A 25,060-nucleotide genomic window follows, 5' to 3' on the forward strand; every position below is an offset into this window, starting at 1 on the left:
ATTCTCCTTCCTCAGCCTCCCGAGTAGCTGGAATTGTAGGCATGCATCACCACGCCCAGCTAATTTTTGTATTTTCAATAGAGACAGGGTTTCACCGTGTTAGCCAGGCTGGTCTCAAACTCCTGAGCTCAAGTGATCCACCTGCCTCGGCCTTCCAAACTTCTGGGATTACAGGCATGAGCCACCACGCCCGATGATCTTTTGCCCTGTACTTTCTATTAGCTCCTAATCCAAGTTGTTTTTAGCCTACAAGTTCACAGGCCCAATTAATAAACGAGTTGCAGCCATTGGACAAGATGCCATTCTGCCAACCAGATAAATGACCTAAGCTTTATTCTGTATCTAAAAACAGGGATGGGCCTCATGCTGGCTTATAGATCTGCATTTTAGGCCAAAAGTAGTGTTTGAACCTTGAAGTCCTCTTCATACTTAAAGGGGGCTTTTGGCTGGCCTGGCGTGGTGGCTCATGCTGTAATCCCAGCACTTTGGGAGGCCAGTGCGGGAGGATCCCTTGAACTCAGTAGTTCGAGACCAGCCTGAGCAACATAGTGAGACCTCATCTCTATAAAAAAGTTTTTTTAATTAGCGAGGTATGGTAGTGCAGGCCTGTAGTCCTAGCTACTTGAGCCCAAAAGATGGAGCATGGCTTGAGCCCAGAAGATGGAAGGCTGCAGTAAGTATGGATTGCACCATTGCACTCCAGCCTGGGCGACAGAGTGAGACCCTGTTTTAAAAAAAAAAAAAAAAAAAAAAAAAAAAAAGGTGGCTTTTGGCTTGATTATAGTGCTAACTTGACTGTACTGTACAATATTTAATTGATTTTCATTGATTTTCTGGGTTTAGGGAGAACAGTCAGTGATGTTAAAGCCCCTTAGTACTACTCCACTTCATTAACATTGCAGAACCCTCTATATTTAATATAAGAAATGATACTGCAAAGTAGACATCCCTGATTAAGTAACTTGAGATAACTGATCACTTTTGCATGTATTTCACTAGTGCGTGCTGAGTAGAAACTAAATAACACTGTCTTAAACTTTTATTATGTTGTTTTCACAAAGAGCAGCCTTTGTTGGCTTTGAAATCATTGCTTCAGTATTCTAGAAAATCTTGTTTTTGTTAAACATGGGCAATAACTTACTATTTTTGTATAGTTGTTGTCATCTTACCCCCACCCTGTTTTAAAAACAAAAAGTAGTTGTCAGATTACTTTGGCTTTAGAAGTACCTTTTCACTTGCCTTAGAATCTTCATTACTTTGAGCCCACACTCCACCTCTTATTGGAACTTCATGAAGAATGATGTTGGATTTCACTCTGTCACCCAGGCTAGGGCACAGTGGTCTGGTCATGGCTTACTGTACCCTTGACCTCCTGGGTTCAAACAGTCCTCCCACTTCAGCCTCCCAGGTAGCTGGGACTAGGCGTGTGCCACCACACCCAGCTAGTTTTTTTACTTTTTTGTAGAGACAGGGTCTTACTATGTTTCGCAGGCTGATCTCAAACTCTTGGGCTCAACAATCCTCCCGCCTCAGCCTCCCGAACTGTTGGGATTACAGGCATGAGCACCACTGTGCCCAGCCCATAACCATTTCTTTTTTTTTTTTTTTTGAGACGGAGTCTGTTGCCTCAGCCTCCCGAGTAGCTGGGATTACAGGCGCCTGCCACCACGCCCGACTAATTTTTGTATTTTTAGTAGAGACAGGGTTTCACCATGTTGGCCAGGCTGGTCTCAAACTCCTGACATCAGATGATCCACCCACCTTGGCCTCCCAGAGTGTTGGGATTACAGGTGTGAGCCACTGCACCCGGCCCCCCATAACCATTTCTTATGTGAATCTATTCTCCTGCCAGACCAAACTAGTTGCCAGTGCCCCAAACATGTTGAATAACTTCACACCTTTATACATGCATCCTTCTTCCAAACAGACTGTCTTTATTCAGTGTGATAGGCTCCTACTCCTTCAAGATCCAGTGCAAAGCAAGGCATGGTGGTGTGTGCCATAGTCCCATCTACTAGGGAGTCTGAGAGAGGAGGACTGCTTGAGCCCAGGAGTTCGAGGCCCATTCTGGTAACATAGCAAGACCATCTCAACTCCAGCTCATATACTTTCTGTGATGCCTTCCTAACTGTTCTTACTCCAGGAAAATGATTTATTCTTCATTCCTACCACCGTACTTCACTAATTAGAGCTGTTGACATTTAACATTGTAGTTACTTATATATAATAAGTTTGCCCTTTTCATTTGTCTTTTTTTTTCTTTCTTTTTTTGAGACGGAGTCTCTCTGTCACCCAGGCTGGAGTGCAGTGGCGCGATTTCAGCTCACTGCAGGCTCTGCCCCCCAGGGTTCACACCATTCTCCTGCATCAGCCTCCTGAGTAGCTGGGACTACAGGCGCCCACCACCTCACCCAGCTAATTTTTTGTATTTTTAGTAGAGACGGGGTTTCACCGTGTTAGCCAGGATGGTCTCGAACTCCTGACCTTGTGATCCGCCCGCCTCGGCCTCCCAAAGTGCTGGGATTACAGGTGTGAGCCACTGCGCCCAGCCTTTTTTTTCTTTCTTTGAGATGGAAGTTTTGCTCTGCTGCCCAGGCTGGAGTGCAATGACACAATCTTGGCTTACTGTAACCTCTGCCTCCTGGGTTCAATTGATTCTCCTGCCTCAGCCTCCCGAATAGCTGGGATTACAGGCGCCTGCCACCATGCCTGGCTAATTTTTGTATTTTTAGTAGAGACAAGGTTTTACCATGTTAGCCAGGCTGGTCTCGAACTCTTGACCTCAGGTGATCCACCTGCCTCAGCCTCCCAAAGTGCTGAGATTACAGGTGTGAGACACTGCGCCCGGCTTTTATTTGTCTTATTCATATAACAACATACTTGGCACATAATAGGCTATCAAACATGTGTTGGAAAAAGAAATTACTTATTTCTGTTTAAGCATCCAGATAATCGAGATCTCAATAATAAACTAAAACAGGAAGACGGGGGAAAGAAGATAAGAAAGGTTAGAAATCACCAACCCTGGGCCGGGCACGATGGCTCATGCCTGTAATCCCAGCACTTTGGGAGGCCAAGGCGGGAGGATCACGAGGTCAGGATATCAAGACCATCCTGGCTAACATGGTGAAACCCCGTCTCCACTAAAAAATACAAAAAATTAGCCGGGCGTGGTGGCAGCGTCTAGTCCCAGATACTCAGGAGGCTGAGGCAGGAGAATGGCGTGAACCCGGGAGGCAGAGCTTGCAGTGAGCCGAGATCGGGCCACTGCACTCCAGCCTGGGTGACAGAGTGAGATTCCGTCTCAAAAAAAAAGAAGAAATCACCAACACTGGGCCAGGCGCAGTGGCTCACTCCTGTAATCCCAGCACTTTTGGAGGCCGGTGCATTGCTTGAGCCCAGGAGTTCGATACCAGCCTAGGCAACATAGTGAGATCCTATCTCCGTCAAAAATACAAAAAATTAGCTGGGTGTGGTGGCACACGCCTGTGGTCCCAGCTATTTGGGAGGCTGAAGCAAGAGGATCCCTTGAGCCTGGGAGGCAGAGGCTGCATTGAGCCAAGATCATGCCACCGCACTCCAGCCTGGTCTGTGAGACCCTGTCTCAAATCACCAACTCTGACCAGGCGCAGTGGTTCATGCCATTCATCCTAGCACTTTGGGAGACCAAGGTGGGCTGATTGCTTGAGCCCAAGAGTTCAAGACCCGCCTGGGCAACATAGTGAGACCCTGTCTCAATTTAAAAAAGAGAGAGAGAGAAAAAAAGAAATTACTAATTCTTCTGTCTGTTCATGCCAACTTCATCACTTTGTACTCTTCTTTCACGTTGCAGGTGGTGAGGATCCAGGAAAGCCAAGCCATGCCATGTTAAAGAATGGCCATACCACCCCCATAGGGAATGCCAGATCATCTAGTCCAGTCCAAGTAGAGGAAGAGCCAGTAAGATTAGCAAGTCTTAGGAAAGCTATTCCAGAAGAGGACCTAAAGAAACGACTAGGTGAGAAACTCTGGATTTTTGAGTTTAAGAGCCATGGGCTAGTTATTCGCCTTACATAAGGGGTTTGCAAGAGAACAGGGAAAAGTGAAATCTAGAGAGAATTACATTCTCCTTTAGCAATACCTTAACTAGCAACTTCAAGGGGAATTTCCTCCCCCATCCCGCTTTTATTCACAAAACACCTAAATTTGTGATCTTCAAGAAGGGAAGAGGATGTTAAGTATCAGATACCTATAGGATTTTTTCCAGCTACACATTCCACTTCTTTCACCCAAGGAATTTTGTTGTGGCTCTCCTCCAGTAGCCTGGCCCTCATGTGAAGAATCACTACCACAATGAGCATCTCTTAATGAGCCTTTCTTACTGACATTTCTTAAGTATGGGGAGGTTGGGAGGCATTGAGAACGGTAACCTATAAGCTAATCTATAAATTAATTGGTGAAATTGGCCCTAAATTCATAGATGTGTTAGCTTTTTCAGTCTCTCTTGTTACTCTCTCTTCCCTTTTTATATCATACATGTTATTACACAGGCTCAACTGGAAGCCAGCCTAATTCTGAAGCAGAGTCTGTTCCTGAGAATGTACCCAAAATGCCTTTACTTCCTCCCAAAAGACCCTTGTCTTCTTCTCATGAAGCAAGTGAAGGGCAAGCAAAGGATGCCACTTCCTCTGGCGGCACGGCAAGGTTCATCATCTCCACCTCCATCACCACAGCACCCGCTGCCACCACTGCTGCCACAAGCCTCACAAAGACTGTTAATCTCTCTGTCACCCCTTCCCCAGCACCCAGGACTCTGCCTGCTGCTCCTGCCAGCACTAACACTACTGCTACCCCAAGCCTCACTCATATGGTCCCTGCCAAGCAGCCCCCTATCCCTCCCCCTAAACCAGCTCACAGAAATAGCAACCCTGTCATTGGTAAGTAAGTCTTTATGCTTCCAGTGTTTTGGGTTTGGTTTGATGTTGAATGGTTATTTTATTTGATAATTGATACAATATTGATTTGGTCTGTGAGAATTTTCCATATCTTGTCCCTTTGAGTGACCTCAATATAGAGAAAAGTCTTAGGTTAAGAAAAAATAGGCCAGGCGCGGTGGCTCATGCCTGTAATCCCAGCACTTTGGGAGGCCGAGGTGGATGGATCACAAGGTCAGGAGATCGAGACCATCCTGGCAACATGGTGAAATCCCGTCTCTACTAAAAATAAAAAAAATTAGCCGGGCGTGGTGGCATGTGCCTGTAGTCCCAGCTACTTGGGAGGCTGAGGCAAGAGAATTGCTTGAACCCAGGAGGCGGAGGTTGCAGTGAGCCGAGATTGTGCCACTGCACTCCAGCCTGGGTGACAGAGAGAGACTCCGTCTCAAAAAAACAAAAACAAACAAACAAAGTCATGAAACTGAGGCAGATGGCCATAAATGTAAACATCACTAAGATTAGATTTAAGTTTGGGGGGTTTTAACCTATTTTTTAATCTAATATTTAATCTGTTTTTCTAAAACAATGATTCCAAAACACTATACATATTTATATGTGTGTGTGTGTGTATGTGTGTGTGTGTGTGTGTATAATTGAACTGGATATGTGAAGACCATAACAGATTCCACCTGCTTGGAATTATCTGTGGCACTTGCTGAAAAATTAGAATAATGCCTCAGCTCACAAGGGGCAAGGCAAACTTTTCAAATGAAAATTTTTTAATCTACTTAAAACTACCTATGCCTTCCAGAAGCATAAATGAGTCTAGTAGATAAAAGGATGATTCTGTAGATGCCAGTGGAATTTGGGATTCAGTGTCTGGCATAGTTGTCTTCATAGGGAACTGCAGAAGCTATTACTTAAATTGTTCTGATAAAATCATGTTTTATCTTGGGAGAATTAAGAATGCCATTCTTATGTTAAAATAAGTGATGGTAGAGAAAGCAGGGAACGTAATCAGTAAAATTTGTATGGGTTTAGTAAATTTTTTGCATTTACCCAAAGTTCTATTTAAGTCTACTTTCTTTATATAAATGCACAGTTTCTTAGAAGAATTTTCAAGAAAGGGAGAGGAAAGCTAATGAGTGCTTCAAAGCTAATAAAAATATAGTTTTTTCAGGAAAAATGATACTAGGCTTAGTACTGCTTAAAGTTCTTGTTCACGATTGAATGAATGAATAAAAACTATACTCATTAAATATTTAATATCACCATGTTGGGTGGAGTGATTCAAACCTTGAAAAACAGGCTTAGAATATTTTATGAATATGACAGTTTGGAGTAGCTTGATGAAAACAGGATGAAGTTGTTATTACCACTACTTTGGATGGATAGTGTCATGTTGACTTATCTGTGAGGAACTTGGGGAGCTTTCACATACTTATTTTCAAAACTACCCTGTGCTGCAGGAAACCGATTTTATCTTTTCCATAGGTAGGGCAATTAGAACATGAAGACATTGTGACTCATTCAAGGTTGTAGGCCGGGCGCGGTGGCTCATGCTTGTAATCCCAGCACTTTGGGAGGCGGAGGCGGGTGGATCACCTGAGGTCAGCCTGGCCAACATGGTGAAATGCCATCTCCACTAAAAATACAAAAAATTAGCCAGGCATGATGGCAGGCACCTGTAATCCCAGCTACTCGGGAGGCTGAAGCAGGAGAATTGCTTGAACGCGGGAAGCAGACGTTGCAGTGAGCTGAGATGGTGCCACTGCACTCCAGCCTGGGCAACGAGAGTGAAACTCCATCTCAAAAAAAAGAAAAAGGTTGTAGTTAGTGAAAGATAGAAACTGAACATAGGCTTTTCAACTCTCAGGTCCAGACCTCAGCTCCTTACAGTAGTGTTTGCAAACCGGTGTTCTCCTCAGGATCACTTAGAAAGCTTATAACAGACCGCTGGACACTACCCCTAGAGCTTCTGATTCTAGTAAGTCTGGGATGGGCTTGAGAATTTGCCTTTCTAATAGGTTCCCAGATGACACTGATGCTGCTCTCCAGGGGGGCACACATTAAGAGCCTCTGCTCTAGACCAGGGCATACTACCCTTTTCAAGTTAAGGCAACATATAAATGATAATTTGTGTATGATACTCTGGACTAAACTGCAGAGCTCATTCTTAGCTTGAGGTAAATAGCCCAAAACAATAGACCTTGTAACTGAGGAATCAGTATTAGTCCACGAGGGATCCTCAGCAAAAGAAGAAAAATAGAACAGTTCACAGAGCATTTCTTAGAGCTAAATAGATTTAATTTAAAGGACTCTCTTTTATTCTAAAATTACAACCTTCCTAATCCTTTGGTGTTAAAATGCCATTTCTTTCACAAAAGGATGATGATCATAAATGGTTTACTTAATATCAAGCCTTATTTGGAAATCTTAGAAAATGACAACCTCAAAAAAAAAACTAGAAAAAAAAAACCAACAATCTGAGGTTGATCAAGATTTTTGTTACTGTTTTGGTCACTGAAATCCAAAAGTTTGGAAATCATTGCTTCAGAAGTACTACTGTCTTCTCATCGGTATAACATGGAGTATTAGGACTAAGGAAAAACCACCAGCAATAGCTGAACGAGTGAAAGGGAATTATTACCCATCCCAGAAACACTCTGGAATTTTTCCACAGAACTACAGCCAGATGCTGTTGTCAGGGTATATGTACTAGAATTTGCTTCCTTAACATATATGCCTTCCTCAAATTACCAAATATAATTTATCTTATTAATTCAAAAGTAAAAATATTCATTTATGGTCTCATCAGGAATGAGTTTTGTTGCAGATGGAATAGCTAACAGCTGTTTTTAGGGAATCAGCAAAAATCCAGTCTTTCCAAAAATATCTCTTTCACTGCTCCTAAAATTCACATTTTTAGAATCTTTTTGTGTGTGTATGCAGTATTTTTCTAGAAAACCTTTTTTAAAATTTATTTATGGGGCCAGGCATGGTGGCTCACGCCTATAATCCCAGCACTTTGGGAGGCCCAGGTGGGCAGATCGCTTGAGGCCCAGAGTTTGAGACCAGCCTGGGCAACATGGCGAAACCCTGTCTCTACTAAAAATACAAAAAATGATCTGGGTATGGTGGTGCATGCCTGTAATCCCAGCTACTCGGGAGGCTGAGGCAGGAGAATCACTTGAACCCGGGAAGTGGCGGTTGCAGTGAGCCAAAATTGCACCACTGTACTCCAACCTAGGCAACAGAGCAAGACTCTGTCTCAAAAAAAAATTATTTATGATGAGAGACATTAAAACATTACAAAATTAGGCCAGGCACAGTGGCTCATGCCTATAATCCCAGCATTTGGGGAGGCCGAGGTGGGAAGATCACTTGAGGCCAGGAATTCAAGACCGGCCTGAGCAACGTAGCAAGACCCCATCTCCATAAAATATTTAAAAATTAGCTGGGCATGGTGACATGTGCCTGTAATTCTAGCTACTTGGGAGATTGAGGTAAGAGGATTGGGTAAGCACAGGAGTTCAAGGCTGCAGTGAGTTATGATTGCACCACTGCACTCTAGCCTGGGTAACAGAGCGACATCCTGTCTCTAAAAAAAAAAGAAAAGGCTGGGTACAGTGGCTCACACCTGTAGTACCAACACTTTGGGAGGCTGAGGTAGGTAGATTACTTGAGCCCAGGAGTTTGAGACCAGCCTAGGCAACATGGAGAAACCCACCTCTACAAAAAATACCCCCCAAAAAATTAGCCGGGCATGGTGGCACGTGCCTATGGTCCCAGTTACTTGGGAGGCTGAGGTGGGAGGATCACCTGAGCCCAGGGAGGTCAAAACTGCAGTGTGCCGTGACTGCGCCAGTGCACTCCAGCGACACAGTGTGAGACCCTGTCTAAAATAAATTAATTTAATTTAAAAATAAAAATAAATTTAAAAAGAAAAGAGGCTGGGTCTGGTGGCTCACATCCATAATCCCAGCACTCTGGGAGGCTGAGGTAGGTGTATCACTGGAGCCCAGGAGCTCAAGACCAGCCTGGGCAGCATAGCGAGACCTTGTCTCTACTAAAAATTAAAAAAATTAGTCAGGCATGGTGGCATGGGCCTGTAGTCCTAGCTACTTGGGAGGCTGTAGCAAGAGGATCACTTGAACCCAGGAGATCAAGGCTGCAGTGAGCTATTGTTCATTCCACTCCAGTCTGGGCAACAGAGGGAGACCTTGTCTCAAAAGAAAAAAAAAAAAAGAATTATAAAATTAGCTAGCCTTGGCCGGGCGCAGCGGCACATGCCTGTAATCCCAGCACTTTGGGAGGCCGAGGCAGGTGGATCACCTGGGGTCGGGAGTTCAAGACCAGCCTGACCAACACGGAGAAACCCCATCTCTACTAAAAATACAAAAAATTAGCCGGGCGTGGTGGCAGGTACCTGTAATCCCAGCTACTCAGGAGGCCGAGGTAGGAGAATCACTTGAACCCAGGAGGTGGAGGTTGCGGTTAGCCGAGATGGCGCCATTGCACTCCAGCCTGGGCAACAAGAGCGAAACTCCATCTCAAAAAAGAAAAGAATAATTAGCTAGCCTTTTACTTTGAACATCTCCAATTTTGGGGATTTAGGACAAATACAGTTTTATTTAAGGGAAGTTTTTGAGACTGTTTGAGAATACTGAGTGGGATGAAACTAAAGGGTTTGAGTAGAAGGTTAGAGGTTGGTGATCAAAAGAACTACTTTTTTTTTTTTTTTCTGTCAGCAGGGGAAAAATAACTACTCTTTAATTACTTTACCAGTTTTGCTTCTGTGTGATCTGATGATCCACTTCTTACAGGTCATTTGGAGCCCTCCAAAGGGACTTTGCTGAAGCAACACCAACACCTTTGCTGAGTCATTGTGGGCTTTGGTGAAACCATAGGAATATATACTGTCATGATACAGGGTGAGGGCTTCTCATCTAATAAACATATATTGAGGGTCCACTAGATGCCAGGTACTGTGCACAGCCCTGTGGATGATACGTTGATGGAGACAAGGTTGCCCTGCCATCAAGGAGCCCATCATATAGTGGAGAGTGAACATGGGAAGCTGAGGTGCAAAGGGAACATAAGAGGTGTGCATACCAATAAAAATTAGAGACAGTAGGCCGGGCGCAGTGGCTCACGCCTGTAATCCCAGCACTTTGGGAGGCTGAGGCAGGCGGATCACGAGGTCAGGAGATCGAGACCATCCTGGCTAACATGATGAAACCCCGTCTCTACTAAAAATACACAAAAAATTAGCCGGGCGTGGTGGCAGGCGCCTGTAGTCCCAGCAGGGAGGCTGAGGCAGGCGAATGGCGTGAACCTGGGAGGCGGAGCTTGCAATGAGCCCAGATGGCGCCACTGCACTCCAGCCTGGGTGACAACAAGACTCCGTCTCAAAAAAAAAAAAAAAATTAGAGACAGTAGAATGCAGTCAAATAGTCAGAGACTTGGATACCAGCTGAGTCCATGCCAGTTTGTAGTATGATCTTGGGCAAAGTCACCTGACTTCTGTGGCCTCGCTTTTTCCTTCTGAAAAATGGTAAAGATGCTATCTTGTTTCCCCTGTCACCTCAGGTGGTATAAGGAGAATATGACTTCAAGAACAAAAAACGCTTTGATTTCTTCAAAGGACTTTGCAATTGCTATAAAAATTCAAGATGTCAGTATTGACAGTTTTATAACACAGAGCTAAGATATCTAGATATCATTATCAGGATATGGTAACAATACCCACTAATACTTATTTTATGCTATCTGAATGTTTAAATTTTTTAATGGAGTACTGTTATACAAAATAACTTACTTTTTTTTTTTTTTGAGTCAGAGTCTTGCGCTGTCCAGCCTGGAGTGCAGTGGCGTGACCTTGGCTCACTGCAGCCTCCGCCTCCCAGGTTCAAGAGATTCTCGTGCCTCAGCCTCTCCCGAGTAGCTGGGATTACAGGTGCCTGCCACCACACATAGCTAATTTTTTTTTTTTTTTTTTTTAGTAACGGGGTTTCACCATGTTGGCCAGGCTGGTCTCGAACTCCTGACCTCAAGTAATCTGCCCACCTCGGCCTCCCAAAGTGTTGGGATTACAGGTGTGAGCCACCGTGCCCAGCCACAAAATAACTTTTTATCAGATTTTTTTTGTCTCTATTCATATTAACTACACCAAGATCAAGTTACAAAAAGTTGTCAGCCGGGTGCCATGGCTCACGCCTGTAATCCCAACACTTTGAGAGGCCAAGACAGGTGGATCATTTGAGGTCAGGAGTTCGAGACCAACCTGGCCAACATGGTGACAGCCCGCCTCTACTAAAAATACAAAAATTAGCCGGGCCATAGTGGCATGCGCCTGTAATCTCAGCTACTTGGTAGACTGAGGCAGGAGTATCGCTTGAGCCTGGGAGGCAGAGGTTGCAGCAAGCCGAGATTGCGCCACTGCACTCCAGTCTGGGTGAGAGAGTGAGACCCTGTCTCAAAAAAAAAAAAAAAAAATTGTCATATCTGTTGCCATAGCAATGAAGTAAGCTACTCATCAGTCTTCCTACACCTCTGTACATTTATTAGGCCTTCTATTTGAATAAATATAAACTTCATTTCAGGATAAAATATATAGGGAATGACAAAACTATGAAATTATTTAACTTGCTTGAAAGATTAAAACTGAACTCAACTTTAATTCTAGGCCCTAGGCCAGCCCTTCAAAGCATTGGAAAGTCGTGAAATTGATGTGTTGCTCTCTCTTTTCCAGCTGAACTGTCCCAAGCAATAAACAGTGGTACATTGTTATCAAAACCATCCCCACCCTTACCACCTAAGAGAGGCATTCCATCGACCTCAGTACCCACCTTGGAGTCTGCTGCTGCCATCACCACAAAAACACCAAGTGATGAAAGAGAGAAGAGCACGTGTTCTATGGGCTCTGAACTTCTACCAATGATCTCACCTCGCTCTCCGTCCCCCCCACTGCCTACTCATATACCTCCAGAGCCTCCACGCACCCCTCCATTCCCTGCTAAGACTTTTCAAGTTGTGCCAGAAATTGAGTTTCCACTATCCTTAGATCTACACCAGGAGATTCCCCAGCAGGAAGATCAGAAAAAGGAAGTCCCCAAGAGGATATTGGACCAGAACTTTGGGGGGCCCCATATACCCTCTAGGCTGCCTCCACTCCCACTGCATATTCGAATCCAGCAGGCCCTCACCAGCCCACTTCCCATGACTCCTCCTCTGGAGGGTTCTCACAGAGCTCATTCATTGCTTTTTGAAAACAGTGACAGCTTTTCTGAGGACAGCAGTACGCTGGGTCGGACCAGGTCTCTTCCCATCACTATTGAAATGCTGAAAGTGTAAGTGCCTTTAAAGCTTGCCTCTTATTTCTCCTTTACTCTAGATAGCGCTGCTTGGAAAAGAATTACTTATAAAAAGAAAATGTGGGCCAGGCACGGTGGCCCACACCTGTAAGCCCAGCACTTTGAGAGGCTGAGGCGAATGGATCGATCACTTGAGGTCAGGAGTTCAAGACCAGCCTGGCCAATATAGTAAAACCCTGTCTTGATGAAAATAACAAAAATTAGCCAGGCGTCGTGGCACATACCTGTAATCCCAGCTACTCGGGAGGCTGAGGCAGGAGATTCGCTTTAACCAGGAGGTGGAGGTTGCAGTGAGCCAAGATTGTGCCACTGTACTCTAGCCTGGGCAACAGAGCAAGACTCTTGTCTCACAGAAAAAAAGAAAATGTGAATAAATTTTTTTTTTTTCCCAGATGGAGTCATGCTCTGTTGCCCAGGCTGGAGTGCAGTGGCACAATCTCAGCTCACTGTAACCTCTGCCGCCCAGGTTCAAGCAATTCTCCTGCCTCAGCCTCCCGAGTAGCTGGGACTACAGGCATGTGCCACCACATCCGGCAGATTTTTGTATTTTTAGTGGAGATGGGGTTTCACCGTGTTAGCCAGGATGGTCTTGAACTCCTGACCCCAGGTGATCCACCTGCCTCCGTCTCACAAAGTGCTGGGATTGCGAGTGTGAGCCACCGTGCCCAGCAATGTGAATAAATTTAAAGTACAAAGAATACTCTGCCAAAAGGATAAGTTATATAATTTGGACTCTTTCTTTTTTTAATCTTATCTTGAAACTTCATTTGTATTTATTTATTTATTTATGTTTGAGATAGGTTCTCACTCTCTCACCCAAGCTGGAGTCAGTGGTGCAGTCTTGGCTCACTGCAACCTCCACCTCCTGGGCTCAAGCAATTCTCCCTCCTCAGCCTCCCGAGTAACTGTGACTACAGGCGCACGCCATCACACCCAGCTAATTTTTATATTTTTTGTGAGAGATGGGGTTTTGCCGTGTTGCCCAGGCTAGTCCTGAACTCGTGGGCTCAAGCAGTCTGCCTGCCTCAGCCTCCCAGAATGCTGGGATCATGGGTGTGAGCCACTGCGCCTGGGCAAATTTCGACTTTCTACTCTCGTGATTTTTTTTTTTCATGGAGATTTTTGTGATGACACAAAATTTACAAAATTATGTACATGAAAAATTACAACCGCTAGTTTTATATACTTCAGGGAAGGCATCGTACAATGTTGTGCTTGAGAGCATTCACCTTGGAGGGAGACAGCCCTGGGTTCCAATTGCAGCACTACCACTCTTAGCTTATAGTAGGGTTAGGTTACTGAAGCCTTCTGCTCTTTAGTTATTTCATCTCTAAATGGGAATAATAGGTACTCTGTAGGCCTGTGAGAATGACATTAGACAAATTCTGGAAAGCACCAGTGCCTAATAAGTGGTAAAGCTGGGATCTGAACCTTTAGATTAAAACCTGCTAAAAAGTTTCTTAGCAAGATTGTTAAAGTTAAGGGAAAGAATTATAAGTTACCTCATTCATAGATTTTTTTTATTTATGGTTATTTCAGTCCTTTGTCTTTTTTTTTTTTTTCTTTTTGAGATGGAGTCTCACTCTTGTCACCCAGGCTGGAGTGTAGTGGCACAATCGAGGTTCACTTCAACCTCTGCCTCCTGGGTTCAAGAGATTCTCCTGCCTCAGCCTCACAAGTAGCTGGGATTACAGGTGCCTGCCACCACGCCGGCTAATTTTTGTATTTTTAGTAGACACAGGGTTTCACCATGTTAGCCAGGCTGGTCTCAAACTCCTGACCTCAGGTGAATTTGCCCACCTCCGTCTCCCAAAGTGCTGGGATTACAGGCATGAGCCACCACGCCCAGTCTTTATTTCAGTCCTTTGTCTTAAAAGTCAGTTATCCTCTTTGTTTCTAAAAAGAAAATATAATTATGTTAATTTGTTAGTCCAGACGATGAAGAAGAGGAGGAGCAAACCTGTCCATCCACATTCAGTGAAGACATGACACCTACCTCAGTCATTCCTAAATTACCACAGTGTCTACGGGAGGAAGAAGAGAAGGAGAGCGACTCTGATTCAGAAGGTCCCATTCAGTACCGAGATGAAGAAGATGAAGATGAAAGCTATCAGAGTAAGAAAGGGAGGGAAAAGCAAAACAGAATTCTTTTCCAGATAAAGCTATTTGCTGATCTTAGCAAGTGTCAAAAGAGACATGGAAACAGGTACCTTCTCCCATTAAGTCATCTGGCTAACTGATGTTGGAAGCCACTGTGAAGGACTCCTTGTCCCTATTGCCACCCCTCTGTTAAAACAAGCCAAGACAGGGGTCCAAGTAGATTGAGTCACTCAGGTTTTAGGTTTTCATTTTTTTTGTTTTATTTATTTATTTTTTTTTGACAAGGTTTTGCTCTGTCACCCAGCTGGAGTACAGTGGTGCAATCGTAGCTCACTGTAGCCTCGAACTCCTGGGCTTAAGTGATCCTTACGCCTCAGCCTCCCAAATAGCTAGGACTACAGATGTGTGCCACAACTGGTTAGGTTTCTTTGATTTTTTGTTTTGTTTTTTGTTTTTGTAGAGACAGGGTCTTTTTATGTTGCCTAGTCTTTTTTTTTTTTTTTTGAGACGGAGTTTTGCTCTTGTTGCCCAGGCTAGAGTGCAATGGTGCGATCTCGGCTCACCTTAACCTCCGCCTCCCAGGTTCAAGCAATTCTCCTGCCTCAGCCTCCCAAGTAGCTGGGATTATAGGCATGTGCCACCACGCCTGGCTAATTTTGTATTTTTAGTAGAGATGGGGCTTCACCATGTTGGTCAGACTAGTCTCAAACTCCCGACCTCAGGTGATCTGCCTGCCTCGGCCTCCCAAAGTGCTGGGATTACAGGAGTCAGCCACCGCGCCTGGCCATAAAGGATTTTTTTTTTTAGACGGAGACTTGCTGTGTCACCCAGACTGGAGTGCAGTGGCACAATCTCAGCTCACTGCAACCTCCGCCTCCTGGGTTCAAGCAATTCTCCTGCCTCAGCCTCCCAAGTAGCTGGGATTACAAGTGCCTGCCACCAGGCCCAGTTAATTTTCTTGTATTTTTAGTAGAGGCGAGACTTCACCATGTTGGCCAGGCTGGTCTTAAACTCGACCTCGTGATCCGCCCACCTCCCAGAGTGCTGAGATTACAGGCGTGAGCCACTGCCCAGGCTGTTATTGAACTCCTGACCTCATGTGATCCCCCTGCCTTGACCTCCCAAAGCTCTAGGATTATAGGCATGAGTCACCGTGCCTAGCCTATTTTTAATTTTTATAGATATATAACAGTAGTACATATTTATAAGGTACATGAGATATTTTGATATAAGCATGTGTGTATGGGTAATTAGGCTATCCACCTCAAGCACTTATCATTTGTTTGTATTGGGAATATTCCAAATCTACCATTCTGGTTATCTTGAAATATGCAATAAATTATTGTTAACTATAGTCATCCTATTGTGCTACCGAACACTAGATCTTATTCCCTTTTTTTGAGACAGTGTCTCACTCTGCAGGCTAGAGTGCAGTGGCACAATCTCAGCTCACTGGAACCTCCACTTCCTGGCTCAAGCGATGCTCCAGCCTCAGCCTCCCAAGTAGCTGAGAACACAGGTGTCAGCCACCACGCCCAGCTCATTTTTGTATTTTTTTGTAGAGACTGTTTCACCATGTTGCCCAGGCTGGTCTCGAACTCATGAGCTCAAAGTGATCTGCCCACCTCAGCTCCCAAAGTGCTGCAATTACAGGCGTGAGCCACCACGCCCAGCCTAGATCTTATTCCTTCTGTCTAATTCTGTTTTTATACCCATTAACCAGTCTCTCTCTCCCCATCCTCTCTACCCTTCCCTGCCTCTGGTAACCACCATTTTAATTATTACCTCCATGAGATCAACTTTTTTAGCTCCCACGTAAGAGTGAGAACACAACATTTATCTTTCTGTGCCCGGCTTATTTCACTTAACATAATGTCCTCCAGTTCCATCCATTTTGTTGCAAATGACAGGATTTCTTTCTTTTTCATGGCAGAATAATATTCAATTGTGTATATACACCATGTTTTCTTTATCCCTTCATTTATTGATGGACATTTAGTCTGATTCCATATCTTGGGGATTATAAATAGTACTGCAATAAGCATGACTGATTGATTTGCTGATTTCCTTTCTTTTGGATATGTACCCAACAGTGGGATTGCTGGAGCGTATGGTAGTTCTATTTTTTTTTTTTTTATAGACGGAGGCTAACTCTGTCACCAGGCAGGAGTGCAGTGGCACGATCTCAGCTCACTGCAACCTCCGCCTCCCAGGTTCAAGCGATTCTCCTGCCTCAGCCTCCCAAGTAGCTGGGATTACAGGTGTGTACCACCACACCCAGCTCATTTTAGTATTTTTTTTTTTTTCAGTGGAGACGGGGTTTCACCATATTGGCTGGGATGGTCTCAATCTTTTGACCTCATGATCCACCTGCCTTGGCCTCCTAAAGTGCTGGATTACAGGCATGAGCCACCACGACTGGCCCGGTAGTTCTCTTTTTAAGGGTGTTTTGTTTTTTAAGGAGAGACGGAGTCTTGCTGTGTTGCTCAGACTGATCTGAAACTCCCAGCCTCAAGCAATCCTCCTGTCTTGGCCTCCCAATGTGCTGCATTACAAGCATGAACCACCTCATTTGGCCTATTTTCAGTTTTCTGAGGAAGCTCCATACTGTTTTCCACAATGGCTGTACTAATTTCAGGTTTTTGTTTGCCCCCAATTTTAAAACTATTCACCTAAGTGCCTCTAATCCCAGCACTTTGGGAGGCCGAGGCCAGTGAGATCAGGAGCTTGAGACCAGCCTGGCCAACATGGTGAAACCCCATCTCTTCTAAAAATACAAAAAATTAGCCGGGCATGGCTGGCCACGGTGGCTCACACCTATAATCCCAACACTTTGGGAGGCCGAGGCAGGCGGATCACCTGAGGTCAGGAGTTCGAGATCAGCCTGGCCAACGTGGTGAAACCCCATCTCTACTAAAAATAAAAAATTGGCTGAGCATGGTAACAGGCGCCTGTAATCCCAGCTACTCAGGAGGCTGAGGCAGGAGAATTGCTTGAACCCGGGAGACGGAGGTCGCAGTGAGCCAAGACTGCGCCACTACATTCCAGCCTGGGTCACAGAGCGAGACTCTGTCGCAAAAAAAAAAAAAAAAAATTAGCCAGGCGTGGTGGCAGGCACCTGTAACCCCAGCTACTCAGGAGGCTGAGGCAGGAGAATTGCTTGAGCCTGGGAGGCGGAGGTTGCGGTGAGCCGAGATCGTGCCACTGCACTCCAGCCTGGGCGACAGAGCAAGACTCTGTCTCAGGAAAAAAAAAAAAAGAGGCCAGGTGTGGTGGCTCACGCCTGTAATCCCTGCACTTTCGGAGGCTGAGGCAGGTGGATCACCTGAGGTCAGGACTTCAAACCAGCCTGGCCAACATAACCAAACCCCGTGTCTACTAAAAATACAAAAAATTAGCTGGGTGTGGTGACACTCACCTATAATCCCAGCTACTCAGGAGGCTAAGGCAGGAGAATCGCTTGAACCCGGGAGGCGGAGGTTGCAATGAGCCAAAATCGTGACACTGCACTCCAGCCTGGGCAACAAGAGCAAAAGCTCTGTCTCAGAAAAACAAACAAACAAACAAACAAAAAAACCAATAACAATATGGAGTAGAGGAAAGGTGGCACATGGGCTAAGGTGAAAAGATAAAAGTGATGTTTTCCCTTTGGTCTAATGAACTTATTGCCACAGGACAGAGAAAAATAAACATTTTCATACCCGCACATCTTTGCAAATAATTGAGTCCTGATTAATTAAAGTAGAAAGGCAGCTTTAAAAACAGACAGACTATGAGGTGTTAGTATGAAAGCCTTTATGTTTTAATTCAGAGGGCTGTCCCATGTTTAGATTCTCTCTCCTGTAGCAACTCTTGCCAAGGAGGAAAAATGTAGAGGCCTGATAGAAGAGAAAAGATACATTTTAACCATCTCAGTCCATCTGGCTAAAAAGATTTTTAGGCGTCTTTAGCTTTACCCCCACCTCAGTGTTTGGCTGGATCATTTGAGGCCAGGTGGGAACTGGGAATTAAATATTGTATTTGTTCAGACTCTTGGCTAGCTCCAGGTAAGGTTGAACCTTTGGCTTTAAGCCTCAAGTTCTACATTTTTTTCTTCCCCGTGTGCAAAGGTGCTCTCGCCAACAAAGTGAAGAGGAAAGACACACTGGCAATGAAGTTGAACCACAGACCCAGTGAACCAGAGTTGAACCTGAATTCTTGGCCTTGTAAAAGCAAGGAGGAGTGGAATGAAATACGGCATCAGATTGGAAACACACTGATCCGGTAGGCCTTTGCTTAGATTCGTCTGATTGATTTGGTTATGCCAGTGTTTGTGTTAGATGTTGTTAGATGTGTTGTTTTTTTGTGTGTGTTTTGTTTCGTTTTCTGAGACAGAGTCTTGCTCTGTCACCCAGGCTGGAGTAGTGGCGCGATCTCGGCTCACTGTAACCTCCACCTCCCAGGTTCAAGCAATTCTCATGCCTCAGTCTCCTGAGTAGCTGGGGTTATAGGCATCTGCCACCACGCCAGGCTAATTTTTGTATTCTTAGCAAAGACAGGGTTTCGCCATGTTGGCCAGGCTGGTCTCGAACTGCTGGCCTCAAGTGATCACCCACCTTGGCCTCCACAAGTGCTGGGATTACAGGCGTGAGCCCCTATACCTAATCTATATGTTTACTTTGTTGTGGAGTATTCATTTATCTTTTTTAGTGTGATTTTTTTTTTCTTTTGACACGGGGTCTTGATCTGTCACCCAGGCTGGAGTTTAGTGGTTCAATCATGGCTCACCACCTCCAACTCTTGGGTTCAAGGCACCCTCCCACCTCAGCCTCTTGACTAGCTGGGTCCTCAGGCATGCGCCACCATGCACTGCTAATTTTTGTAATTTTTTGTAGAGACAGGATCTCTCTGTGTTTCCCAGGCTGGTCTCGAACTCATGGCCTCAAACATTCCTCCCACGTTGCCCTCCGAAAGTCCTGGGTTATAGGTGTGAGCCACCACACCCATCACTTTGAGTATAATTTTTAAAAATACATATTGGGTTTTGTATGAAAGGAGAGAAGGTTAGCATTCCACTTGACAAGGATGGAAGAGGCCCTTTGGGCCTGACAACACACATACAAGGCATTGCCACCTACTACGTGGCATCTAACTATCTTTACAAAAAAAAAAAGAAAAAAGAAAAGAGGCTGGGTGCGGTGGCTCATGCCTGTAATCCTAGAACTTTGGGAGGCCGAGGTGGGCAGATCATCTGAGGTCAGGAGTTCAAGAACAGCCTGACCAATATGATGAAACCCCATCTCTACTAAAAATACAAAAATTAGCCAGGCATGGTGGCATGCGCCTATAGTCCCAGCTACTTGGGAGGTTGACATAGGAGAATTGCTTGAACCCAGCAGACAGAGGCTGCAGTGAGCCGAGATCGCGCCACTGTACTGCAGCCTGGGCGACAGAGTGAGACTCCATCTAAAAAAAAAAAAGATAGAAAAGAAACAAAAATGTATATATTGGACACAGTTGGGTAACCTCTAAGAATCTGGAAACTGAAGATGTAGCTGCCTGTGAGAGCTTTATTTTATTTTATTTTATTTTATTTATTTTATTTTTGAGATGGAGCCTCGCTCTGTCACCCAGGCTGGAGTGCAATGGTGCAGTCCCAGCTGACTGCAACCTCTGCCTCCTGGGTTCAAGTGCTTCTCCTGCCCCAGCCTCCCGAGTAGCTGGGACTACAAGCTCATACCACCACACCTGGCTAATTTTTGTATTTTTAGTAAAGATGGGGTTTCACCATGTTGGCCAGGCTGTCTCGAACTCCTGACTCAGGTGATCTGCCCGCCTTGGCCTCACAAAGTGCTGGGATCACAGGTATGAGCCACCGCACCTGGCCAGCCTGTGAGAGCTTTAAACCATGAGATAGACATATGGTTTTGCAAAAGTTTCTACAGAAATCAGAATGGTTCCCAGAACAGAAAGGCTCCTCTGTCACTTTTTTTATCTGGTTGCTCAACCATAAGATGCCAACCCAATTAACAGTCACACCCATATTTGCATTATATCTGCTTCATATGTTCCATGGAACTGCCTCCTTTCAAAGTGTTAGTATATTTTTCAAGTAGACTGGAACCAAAAGTATAGAGAAACTGAATGCAAGCCAGCTTTCTGCATATGTAACACCGTAAGAATCCAGGTTGTATAGACGGGTTTTTGTTTGACACAGATGTTTCTCCCAATAAAGAGAGGATAAGGAGCTGGAACTCGTGGCACAGTTCCCTACAAAATAATTAATTGATCATGTCTACTAATTAAAATATCTTTTTCTGTACTATTGCAGATACCTGGTTTTGGCTGGGCAAGGTGGCTCACACCTATAATCCCAACATTTTGGGAGGCTCACTTGAGGTGGGAGGATCACTTGAGCTCAGGAGTTTCAGACCAACCCGGGCAACATAGTGAGATCCCATCTGTACAAAAAATTTAAAAATTAGCTGGGCATGGTGGCACATACCTCTAGTCCAGCTATTCTGGAAGCTTAGGTAGAAGGATCACTTGAGCCCGAGAGATCAAGGCCGCAGTATGCTGTGATTGCACCACTGCACTCGACCCTGGGTGACAGAGCAAGACCCTGTCTCAAAAAAAAAAAAAAAAAAAAAAAAAAAAAGACACCTGGCTTTACTGTGTATGCTGTACCTCAGGGCAAGTTTTCCCTTTTTCTTCTAATAGATACTTTTGGATCCAGAAATTGTTCTCTGCAATTTCTTTACTTAAACATAATTGTCAGCCTGTATGACCTCTGTGGTCTGACTACTTTGAAATTAAGGGAGAAGGCTGGGCACGGTGGCTCACTCCTGTAATCCCAGCACTTTGGGAGGCTGAGGCGGGCGGATCATGAGGTCAGGAGATCGAGACCATCCTGGCTAACACGATGAAACCCCGTCTCTACTAAAAATACAAAAAATTAGCCAGGTGTGGTGCTGGGCCTGTAGCCCAGCTACTCGGGAGGCTAAGGCAGGAGAATGGCGTGAACCTGGGAGGTGGAGCTTGTAGTGAGCCGACATCACGCCACTGCACTCCAGCCTGGGTGACAGAGCAAGACTCCATCTCAAAAAAAAAAAAAAGAGAGATAAATCAGCCATAATCCTATACCCTATAAGCCAGGATTTGGCAAACTTTTTCTGTAAAGAACCAAATAGTAAATATTTTAGGATAGGGTGCAGTGGCTCATGCCTATAATCCCGGTACTTTGGGAGGCCAATGTGGAAGAATTGCTTGAGGCCAGGAGTTTGAAACCAGCCTGGGTAACATAGTGTAAGACTCTATCACTACAAAAATAAAAATAGGTCAGGCACAGTGGCTCACACCTGTAATCCCCGCATGTTTGAAGGCCAAGGCAGGTGGATCACGTGAGATCAGGAGTTCCAGACCAGCCTGGCCAACGTGGTGAAACCCCATCTACTAAAAATACAAAAATTAGCCAGGCATGGTGGCGCCCACCTGTAATCCCAGCTACTTAGGACACTGAGGCAAGAGAATCACTTGAACCCAGGAGGCAGAGGTTTCAGTGAGCTGAGATCACACCATGGCACTCCAGTCTGGATGACAAAGTGAGACTCCATCTCAAAAAATAAATAAATAAATAAAATAGCCAGGCATGGTAGCATGCCCCTGTAGTCCTAGCTACATGGGAGGCTGTGGCAGCAGAATTACTTAAGCCCAGTAGTCTATATACTAGACAGGGTATAAATATAGTTATATTTAATATATATATGTGTGTATGTGTATGTATGTGTGTGTATATATATTTACACATATATATACATATATACACATATATACATATATACACATATATACATATATACACACATATATACATATATACACATATATATACATATATACATACACATATATATATATGGATTTGCTGGCCATATAAACTATCTTTTTTTTTTTTCCTACCTTTAAAAATATAAAAACATGGGTTGGGCGCAGTGGCTCGTGTTTGTAATCCCAGCACTTGGGAGGCCGAGGCGGGCGGATCACGAGGTCAGGAGATCGAGACCATCCTAGCTAACACGGTGAAACCCCGTCTCTACTAAAATTACAAAAAAAATTAGCCGGGTGGTGGTGGGCACCTGTAGTCCCAGCTACTCGGGAGGCTGAGGCAGGAGAATCACTTGAACCCGGAGGACAGAGGTTGCAGTAAGCCGAGCTCACACCACTGCACTCCAGCCTGGGCAACAAGAGCAAAAGAAACTCCGTTTCAAAAGAAAATAGTTTGTACATACAGTGGAATATTATTTAATCTTAAAAAAGAAGGAAATCCTACAATATGCTAACAACATAGTCAAACCTTGAGGACATTAATATGAGTAAGCCAGTCACAGAACAATAAATACTGCATGATTCCACTTCTGTGAGGTATCTGAAATAGTCACATTTATAGAAGCAGAGAGTAGAAAGGTAGTTGTCAGGGGCTCAGGGATTGAAGGCAGGGGTGATAGGGAGTTACTAATAAATAAGTATAAAGTCGTAGCTATGCATGATGAGTAAGTCCTAGAGATCTGCTGTGCAACATTGTGTTTATAGTTGACACTGTGGGCTGGGCGTGGTGGCTCACGCCTGTAATCCCAACACTTTGGGACACCAAGGCAGGCAGATCACGAGGGCAGGAGTTCAAGACCAGCCTGGCCAATGTGATGAAACCCCATCTCTACTAAAAATACAAAAATTAGCCGGGTGTTGTGGCAGGCACCTGTAATCCTAGTTAGTCAGGAGGCTGAGGCAGGAGAATTGCTTGAACCCGGGAGGCAGAGGTTTCAGTGAGCCGGGATCCCGTGCCACTGCACTCCAGCCTGGGCAAGCAGGCTCTGTCTCAATCAATCAATCAATCAATCAATCGTTAATACTGTATTGGCCAGGTGCGGTGGCTCACGCCTATAATCCCAATACTTTGGGAGGCTGAGGCAGGCAGATCACAAGGTCAGGAGTTCCAGACCAGCCTGACCAACATGGTGAAACTCCATCTCTACTAAAAATACAAAAATTAGCCGGGTATGGTGGCGCGTGCCTGTAATCCCAACTACTCAGGAGGCTGAGGCAGGAGAATCGCTTGAACCTGGGAGGCAGAGATTGCAATGAGCCGAGATCATGCCACTGCACTCCAGCCTGGGCAACAGAGTGAGACTCCATCTCAAAAATAATAATAATAATACTGTATTGTACACTTAAAAATCTGTTCAAAAGGTACATCTCACAGTAAGTGTTATCACTATAAAATAAGATTGAAATTAAAAAAAACACACACAATGAGAGACCACCACGAGTACACTAGGATGGCTAAAGTTATGCAATTTAAAAGACTGACAAGGCTGGGTGTGGTGGCTTACCCCTGTAATCCCAGCACTTTGGGAGGCCAAGGCAAGCAGATCACCTGAGGTTAGGAGTTCGAGACCAGCCTGATCAACATGGAGAAACCTCATCTCTACTAAAAATACAAAATTAGCTGGGCATGGTAGCACATGCCTGTAATCCCAGCTACTTGGGAGGCTGAGGCAGGAGAATCGCTTGAACCTGGGGAGCAGAGGTTGCAGTGAGCCGAGATCGCGCCATTGGACTCCAGCCTGGGTAACAAGAGCGAAACTCCGTCTCAAAAAAAGGCCAGGTGTGGTGGCCCCACTTGTCATCCCAGCACTTTGGGAGGCCAAGGTGGGTGGATCACCTGAGGTCAGGAGTTCAAGACCAGCATGGCCAATATGGTGCTACCCCATCTCTACTTAAAACACAAAAAATTAGCTGGGCGTGGTGGTACGCACCTGTAATCCCAGCTACTCGGGAGGCTGAGGCAGAAGAATCGCTTGAACCCAGGTGGCGGAGGTTGCAGTGAGCTGAGATCGCATCATTGCATTTCAGACTGGGGGACAAGAGCGAGACTTTGTCTCAAAAACGAAACAAAACAAAAAAGACCGACAATATAGGCCTGGTGCAGTGGCTCACGCCTGTAATCCTAACACTTTGGGAGGCCGAGGCAGCCAGATTATTTGAGGTCAGGAGCTTGAGACCAGCCTGGACAACATCACGAAACCCTGTCTCTACAAAAAATACAAAAGTTAGCCGGGTGTAGTTGCCTATGCCTGTATTACCAGCTACTCGGAGAGAGGATCCCTTGGGCCCTGGAGGTCAAGGCTGTAGTGAGCCATGATCGCACCACTGCATATCAGCCTGAGTGACAAAGTAAGACCATCTCAAAAATAAAACTAATAAATAAAATAAAAGACAAGGCCAGGCATAGTGGCTCACGCCTGTAATCCCAGCACTTTGGGAGGCCAAGGCAGGCAAATCACGAGGTCATACGTTCAAGACCAGCCTGGCCAACATGTTGAAACTTCATCTCTACTAAAAATACAAAAATTAGTTGGGTGTGGTGGTGCACACCTGTAATCCCAGCTACTCAGGAGGCTGAGACAGGATAACTGCTTGAACCCGGGAGGCAGAGGTTGCAGTGAGCCAAGATGAGGCCACTGCACTGCATCCTGGGTGACAGAGCAAGATTCTGTCTCAAAAAAATAAATAAATAAAAGACAATACCAGGAGTTGCTGAGGATGAGGAGCAACTGGATTCTCATACACTGGTAATAAGGATGTAAAATAATAGAAGTACTTAGGAAAACACTTTGGCAGTTTTTTAAAAAA

The 25,060-nt window shown here is 44.9% G+C and overlaps 1 protein-coding gene and 1 pseudogene across 5 annotated transcripts in view; both read left to right on the plus strand.

Annotated features, from left to right (window-relative positions):
• The window catches only part of PHACTR4 (phosphatase and actin regulator 4), a 131,473-nt gene that overhangs the window by 91,064 nt on the left and 15,349 nt on the right, over positions 1 to 25,060 (plus strand). For all 5 annotated transcript variants that reach the window (XR_004028413.1, XM_030805271.1, XM_030805270.1 and 2 more), the window contains 5 exons: positions 3,833 to 3,997; positions 4,530 to 4,916; positions 11,668 to 12,265; positions 14,220 to 14,404; positions 18,499 to 18,652. Coding sequence is in view for 4 of the 5 variants with exons in the window: in XM_030805271.1 (XP_030661131.1) it covers positions 3,833 to 3,997; positions 4,530 to 4,916; positions 11,668 to 12,265; positions 14,220 to 14,404; positions 18,499 to 18,652 (1,489 nt within the window). In the remaining variant the exon portion in view is untranslated. The remainder of the gene's footprint in view (positions 1 to 3,832; positions 3,998 to 4,529; positions 4,917 to 11,667; positions 12,266 to 14,219; positions 14,405 to 18,498; positions 18,653 to 25,060) is intronic.
• LOC115833123 lies at positions 19,410 to 19,528 on the plus strand (annotated as a pseudogene).

The sequence above is a fragment of the Nomascus leucogenys genome, chromosome 24 (assembly GCF_006542625.1).
Source record: "Nomascus leucogenys isolate Asia chromosome 24, Asia_NLE_v1, whole genome shotgun sequence".
Lineage (NCBI taxonomy): Eukaryota > Metazoa > Chordata > Mammalia > Primates > Hylobatidae > Nomascus > Nomascus leucogenys.